At 45.4% G+C, this 7,743-nt stretch overlaps 1 protein-coding gene across 1 annotated transcript in view; it reads right to left on the reverse strand.

Moving 5' to 3' along the window:
- Nucleotides 1-2,592: 2,592 nt before the first annotated feature.
- The window catches only part of LOC111964645 (protein PTHB1-like), a 164,450-nt gene continuing 159,299 nt past the window's right edge, over nucleotides 2,593-7,743 (reverse strand). The window contains exon 8 of the mRNA XM_070443997.1: nucleotides 2,593-4,622. Within this exon, the coding sequence (XP_070300098.1) occupies nucleotides 4,207-4,622 (416 nt within the window). The 3' untranslated portion in view covers nucleotides 2,593-4,206. The remainder of the gene's footprint in view (nucleotides 4,623-7,743) is intronic.

The following is a 7,743-nucleotide window of genomic DNA, read 5'->3' on the forward strand; positions in this document are numbered from 1 at the left end:
CTGTCTGTTCAGTATCATACATTTTACATTTTCCAGTCATATCCTCAATGCAACACTTATTTGATAAATTAGGCATTTTCTTTGTTTGACCCCACTTCAAAGGTATGATGTCAATTTAGAATATATAATCTATAACATTTCAATAGCCTATAATAAAGGCACATATCTAATTTAGGCTCCATTAACCAGCTTGCATGACATGAAGTGTCATGTTGTTTGAGACAGATATAGAAATCTACAACTTTTAAAACAGTTTGGCACCCTTATAATTGTGCTTCTGAAGAACCTCAAATGGGAAGGAAAAGCATTTCTTCAAAGAAACAATTATGACCAAACCCTGTATTTACAACATTTAACTGTCAAGGAACAATGTTTTATTTTATCTAATTGTATTGCTCTTGTTACTTCGCATTGTAAACATGCCACGAGTGACGAGTAAACTTAGTGTGTGTGTGTGTGTGTGTGTTTGTGTGTTAGAAAGGGAGTGTGTGTCACTGTCTTTGTGTCGACAGTGTGTGTGCATTCAGCAGTACAGATGTACATTGTGTTAATATTCAACGCTTGATGGCGCCAAAGAGCACCCTTTTGAAGTAGAGGTGTCTATTTCCAAATTCGCCGCAAGAGTTTTACAGATGCCGAGTTTGAACAGTTATTTATTTAACTGTGACATAAATGACCATCTTCCACTCTAAAACGAAAGAGCCCTATTGCGCTGTCGTAATTCAGATTCCGTTGTATGGTCCTTTGTAGCGCAGTTGGTAGCGCATGGTGCTTGTAATGCTAGGGTAGTGKGTTTGAATCACGGGACGATAAGTAAAATATATTCACGCATGACTGTAAGCCGCTTTGGATAAAAGCGTCTGCTAAATGGCATGTATTATTATATTACAAAGCAGGAAGGATGGGCAACTTTGATGGTGGCAGGGGACACAAAAAAACGGAACTCATCAGAGGGGCCACAGTAGCTCGTGGGTCTGCATACCCACATCCATACCAACACCTTGCAAACAAAACATTAAAGCGGCTCCCCCCCTGACAGTGAATATATATATTTTWGTTTTAAAGTACATTTCCTGCAATTCTGCCATGGGGTGTAGAGAAAATGTGCAGATTTAAAACAAGTTTCGTGCAATTCTACACATTTTGCCATGGGGAACAGAGAAAATTTTGCAATTTCATAACCCATTTCATGCAATTCTATTAATTTTGCCATGGGGCAGAGAAAAAATTGCAGTTTTTCAGCTAATTTCCTGCAATTCTACACATTTTGCCATAGCAGGAGGCAAATGTTTGCAGTTTTTAATATGATAACTGATGATCAACCATGCTTACTACATGTTAAGATAGCTGGCCACAAGACTAATCTACCACTCATAAAATGTTTAGCTGACATGGGCTAATTGAGTGGCTGCTGATGCACAACCACATTTCGAAGATGCACCTTGTGTATTCTATTATTTAAAAAAAAATCATAATATTTATTTTGGGGTGAAATTGGTCCGCGGGCCTACAAAAGGGGGGGAAGAGTTGTCCATCCTTGTTATAGTGTTGTGATGTTGTGTGAAGTCGATTTGGATAAAAGCATCTGCTAAATGGTATATATTATTATATCATATATTCTAGAGTGTTGTGCTTTTATGTCATTGTCCCTGCTTGAGTCAATATGTATGGAATCAGTATGAAGAACATTTTTGAGCATTGTGTCTACTACTACATCTCATTGCCATGGGGCAGATGTTGTGGAGACATTGCACAGACGTTAAGAGAGCCCTGGGAGTCAGCTGCCCAGGGTTAAGACTGCGGGCAGACGGTGGGTCTGGGTCCAGAGAGGAAGGGGTTAGACTCAGCTGTCGTATCAAGACTGGAGCGCGACCTCCGTCCGGCTCAGACCCACGCCAACCTGGATCAGCCAGCAGCACCACGGTGGATCCAGGGATACCCTCGCTCCAATCCAAACTTAAAACGAGCCTGAACTCTGACCCCTGCAGGTTGAGAGGTCAGGTACCCGCGGGCTTCAGCTGTGCGAGCGGGCGACTCACAGGCGACTTCATTTGGGCACCGATCAGGACGACACACTCGCTCACACAGAACACACACACACACACCACACACACACCACACACACACACACACACACACACAACACACACACACACACACACACCACACCACACACACACACACACACACACACACACACACACACACACACACACTCTCTCTACAAACACAGACAGAACACTCGAATAGAACCGCAGACACAGAAAACACCATCATGCACAAAAACATCCATAGAGAAAGCGAGTGTGTCTCTTTAAGACAGGGGAGAGGAAAAAGAGAGGCATTTATCAAAGAGCATCGTGAGAGCTGTAGATTTAGTCTGGGGCTGGGATCTATCACACTCAATACTTTCCATCGTTTTACAAGTTTTTCACAGGGAAGTAGGGATAACAGTTCATCTCCTCTCAGATACACATTAGCGTTACATACCATTCTGGACAAGAGCATGCACATACATCAGATATACATTCTCTCCTAAGCCTCTCACAAGGCAGCTTCTCTAATAAAATGACACCAACCCATTTGTTTGTAAAAGGCTAATGCAAAGGGCTTTTTATTACATTCTCTCAAACCTGTGTGGCACTGTTCGTTTTTCACAGTGGGGCATGTAACAATGTTTGGTCCTATGTCAATCATTTTTCTGCACTTGAACCTGTCCTGTACAACATTCATGTTGTGAAACACAGAGCGTCACAAAGCGTTTAGTCAAAGACACAAGTTATTGAGGAGAATAATACAAAAAAAGAGAACCCACTGATGTCAAACAGACATAACATAACACAGACCTGAGAGGAGAGTCCATTCCCATCTTCTTCCACAACGTGACCTTAACGCAACATCTACAAACGACCCGTGCCAAATTAAACAGTGAGTTTCACAGTTACTCAATCTTAAATTGACCTTGTGCCGAGCTCAGGAAAATTTGCACAGACCGTTTACACAATAGTAAGGGAAAAAACAAACCTAAAGCCACTGGCCAAGGACAAAGCCATTTTAACAGTGACTATTCCTATATACTCTAACATATACACTGTCCCACATACTCAGTAAGCAAGGAGTGAAAAGAGACAGACTTAAAGGGATAGAGAAAGACATACATACAGAGGGAGATTAAGGAGAAACAGTAAACATTAAACAATAGTTTCATAGCACTAACTTGAATCACCCTGCTTTGTCTATAAAAACAGGCAGAGAACAGGTGCCTAGTGCATCAAACTAGCTGATTATGGTACAAAACCTTTGCTGTAATACATTCATTAAGCTGAGTTAGGAAACGATACACATCTAAATTCATCAAGACAAGTACAGACAACACACACATACAGGACGTACAGGTACAGTACAATAGCAACATAAAGAGTTGTTTGGATTGCCATTGGTCAGGCTGGCACAGCAATCCTCTAACAGAAGGTGGCCTATGATCTCAGAGGCTGGCTGGAAACACTGCTAAACTTGTAGGGCTATGTGTTGCAGAATACGTGCAGGTGCTAGCTAGTGTTTTTACATGTATAGTTGTGCATGTTTGTATTCTTGTGTTTGTGGTGTGCGTGATTGAGTATGTTCCTGCAAGTCCTCACAAACGATCATGAGGGCTGCTTGAATTCCCTCCCCTTTTCGTTTCTCTGCTATTGTCTCAGTTTGATGGATTTCCTGCTTCTGTGCGCTGAAAGCTGCTGATGGGGGGCGAAAGTGGCCTCGTTTTACCCGAGGGGACATACGGACGGAACGCGGGGGTTATTCTTAGCCTGAGGCAGGGATGGCTTTGGCAAGGCATGGTGCCACACGAGGGGGCGAGAGGGCGGGGTAGATGTCAGAGTGCCCGCGTGTAGGCGGGGTGGTTAGGGCTTACCGACGCACAGGGCTGTGGGTTCCACTGCGAGACGYTGCCACTGGAAGGAAGGGAGGGGAAGGGCTTTGATGTCRCACGTCCGACTCCYWSRCTGTTCTACTGGAGTTTCTGACTGGGCCTCATCTTCWGCACCGCACCTTCACCCAACACAGACACCAGAAGTCCTGACTATGGACCAGCATCAGCCCTGATAGAAGTGTGTTTGTCAATGAATATGAGTGTATAGGTGAAACTGTGTCTGTGTGTCTGTCTGTGTGTGTGTGTGTGTGTAACAATGTATTTATTGCATGACATTATCAGCCCTCTCCAGCAGCAGCATCTGGCTCTTTCTTTTTCTCCTTGACCTTCACAGATGACTTTCTCGACACCTTCTCTTTCCCAGGCTCCTTCAAAGACTCTTTGCTGGTGTCCTTAGAAGACTCCTTATTTGACTCCTTTCCAGATTCCTTGGAGGACTCCTTCTTTTCCTTGGAGGACTCCTTCTTTTCCTTGGAGGACTCCTTCTTTTCCTTGGACTCTTTCAAAGACTCCTTTTTTGACTCTTTCCCAGGGTCCTTGGGCTCTTTGGGCTCCTTGGTCGACTCTTTCTTCTTTTCCTTAGAGGACTCCTTCTTTTCTTTCTTCACTTCTTTCACAGGCTCTTCTGCAGTCTCTTCCAATGTCTCCTTGACTGCCCCCTCAGCAGACACTTTCTTGTCCTTGGATTCTTTATCTGAAAAGGGCCAGACAGAGAGATAGGAGTGATTAACACGTTATTACCAGGTACACACTCACATGAACAGAACTCCCACACGTCATCAACTTGGGATTCCTCATCTGTGATGGAGGATAGACAGTCCCTTCTCTTCTCTCCATCTCTGATGCCTGGTTTAGAGATGTTCTGTCATTTAGTGCTGACCAATAGGCTTAGGAGAATCTGAGCCAAATTCGCTCCCGTGGTGCTAGCTATGGATAACACTGTTCATAATATAGGTTAAGATTGAATTGTTAGACACTACTGCACTGTCGGAGCTAGGTACACAAGCATTTTGCTACACCCGCAATAACATCTGCTAAAGAAACTCAGCCAAAAAAGAAACGTCCTCTCACTGTCAACTGCGTTTATTTTCAGCAAACTTAACATGTGTAAATATTGGTATGAACATAACAAGATTCAACAACTGAGACACAAACTGAACAATTTCCACAGACATGTAACTAACAGAAATGGAATAATGTGTCCCTGAACAAAGGGGGGTCAAAATCAAAAGTAACAGTCAGTATCTGGTGGGGCCACCTGCTGCATTAAGTACTGCAGTGCATCTCCTCCTCATGGACTGCACCAGATTTGCCAGTTCTTGCTGTGAGATGTTACCCCACTCTTCCACCAAGGCACCTGCAAGTTCCCGGCCATTCCTGGGGGGAATGGCCCTAGCCCTCACCCTCCGATCCAACAGGTCCCAGACGTGCTCAATGGAATTGAGATCCGGACTCTTCACTGGCCATGGCAGAACACTGACATTCCTGTCTTGCAGGAAATAACCCACAGAACAGGCAGTATGGCTGGTGGCATTGTCATGTTGGAGGGTCATGTCAGGATGAGCCTGCAGGAAGGGTACACCATGAGGTAGGAGGATGTCTTACCTGTAACGCACAGCGTTGAGATTGCCTGCAATGACAAGCTCAGTCCGATGATGCTGTGACAAACCACCCCAGACCATGACGGACCCTCCGCCTCCAAATCGATCCCGCACCAGAGTACAGGCCTCGGTGTGACGCTCATTCCTTCGACAATAAACGCAAATCTGACCATCACCCCTGGTGAGACAAAACTGCGACTCGTCAGTGAAGAGCACTTCTTGCCAGTCCTGTCTGGTCCRGCGACGGTGGGTTTGTGCCCATAGTCGACGTTGTTGCCGGTGACGTCTGGTGAGGACCTGCCTTACAACAGGCCTACAAGCCCCCAGTCCAGCCTCTCTCAGCCTATTGCGGACAGTCTGAGCACTGATGGAGGGATTGTGCGTTCCTGGTGTAACTCGGGCAGTTGTTGTTGCCATCCTGTACCTGTCCCGCAGGTGTGATGTTCGGATGTACCGATCCTGTGCAGGTGTTGTTACACGTGGTCTGCCACTGCGAGGACGATCAGCTGTCGGTCCTGTCTTCCTGTAGCACTGTCTTAGGCGTCTCACAGTACGGACATTGCAATTTATTGCCCTGGCCACTGCAGTCCTCATGACTCCTTGCAGCATGCCTAAGGCACGTTCACGCAGATGTGCAGGGACCCTGGGCATCTTTCTTTTGGTGTTTTTCAGAGTCAGTAGAAAGGCCTCTTTAGTGTCCTAAGTTTTCATAACTGTGACCTTAATTGCCTACCGTCTGTAAGCTGTTAGTGTCTTAACGACCGTTCCACAGGTGCATGTTCATTAATTGTTTATGGTTCATTGAACAACCATGGGAAACAGTGTTTAAACACTTCACAATGAAGATCTGTGAAGTTAWTTGTTTTTACGAATTATCTTTGAAAGACAGGGTCCTGAAAAAGGGACGTTTCTTTTTTTGCTGAGTTTATGTGTATGTGACAATTTGATTTGATATGATTTGATTAGCACTGTGCGCAAGCTAAGGTCAGAGTTGCCCGTCCGCTAAAGTTAGCAATATGTACATATGAGTCAAGGTTATCCTAGATTTGCATTGTGCCGATGCTGTGGTTAGCATACTGTTACACAATGCTGTTATGTACAGTACAGCAGAGAGGACTGTGACCCTCGGTACAATTAAGTTCAGACAGCTTCCAAACCCTCCCGTTGACAAATTGAATTACAACAGCACCTGTCGCATCACAAAGAAACCCCCCTCCCCTTTCTCCCCCCTCCTCCACATTGGATTGGCTCTTTGATAAGATAATAGCGGACCGTTGTCTCCCAAACAATGAGACGTCCTTATCTCCATGAGAAAGGAGAGGGCTGTGTGTGTAAGAGGGGCTGTGGTAAGTACTGTGTTTAGAGACTCTGGAGAGGGACTCCAATCAGCTGGGTAATCGTCTAGGGCTTACAAAGTCCTGGCTGAAGTGTGTGTGTGCTGGCTTTTTGTGTGCAGGGCTCCGTCTGAAAGGTTCAGTGTGTATCGTGTAGGAGGTGAGTTCCAGTGTGTAGGCCAGGGTGCTGTATCTGATGTGCTGTGCACGGTCAGGTGCAGTGTGTGACCTACACGATTCAGTGTGTAGAGCGTCATTGTTGCTAGGGCACCGTGTATCAAGGCTGTGTGTTAGTTGAGGGGCCTTATAAACTGACCTGTTTTTCCCGCCTGCGGCCTCTGGCTCTTTTGTCTAGCCTTCCTAAATGATCCCCACAGGCAAGCCAGTGTAAAAATAACCAAATAAACCAAAATCAGCCACCCAAAAAAGACAGAACTGGTTAAAAGACTCAACAGAAAAGCCTGTGTGAAGCAGCAGCAAAGTGCCAGTAAAGCCCAGTAAAAGTGGGCCAGTTTAAACAGGGAGCAGTGTCTTATTGTCCTGACTGAGAACTGGCTGCTGTTGGGTTTCCATTTGGTGTAACACGGAGGAGAGCCGGGCCACCCAGCACGCACGCACGCACGCACGCACGCACGCACGCACGCCCGCACGCACGCACACACACACACACACACACCCACACACACACACACACACCCGACCAACACCCTCAGATTCTTTTCCAATCACACATAAAAAGGATGGCTATAGTAACTGCCCTGAGGAAAAGCTGAACTCTCTCATTCATATATAAACACAAAATGCATGCAGACACAGCTGAATGTAGGCTAGAGTTTAGGTTGATGTGTATTGATTATGTAAATATGTGTGTGTGTTTGAG

The sequence above is a fragment of the Salvelinus sp. IW2-2015 genome, linkage group LG6.1, assembly GCF_002910315.2.
Source record: "Salvelinus sp. IW2-2015 linkage group LG6.1, ASM291031v2, whole genome shotgun sequence".
Classification (NCBI taxonomy): domain Eukaryota; kingdom Metazoa; phylum Chordata; class Actinopteri; order Salmoniformes; family Salmonidae; genus Salvelinus; species Salvelinus sp. IW2-2015.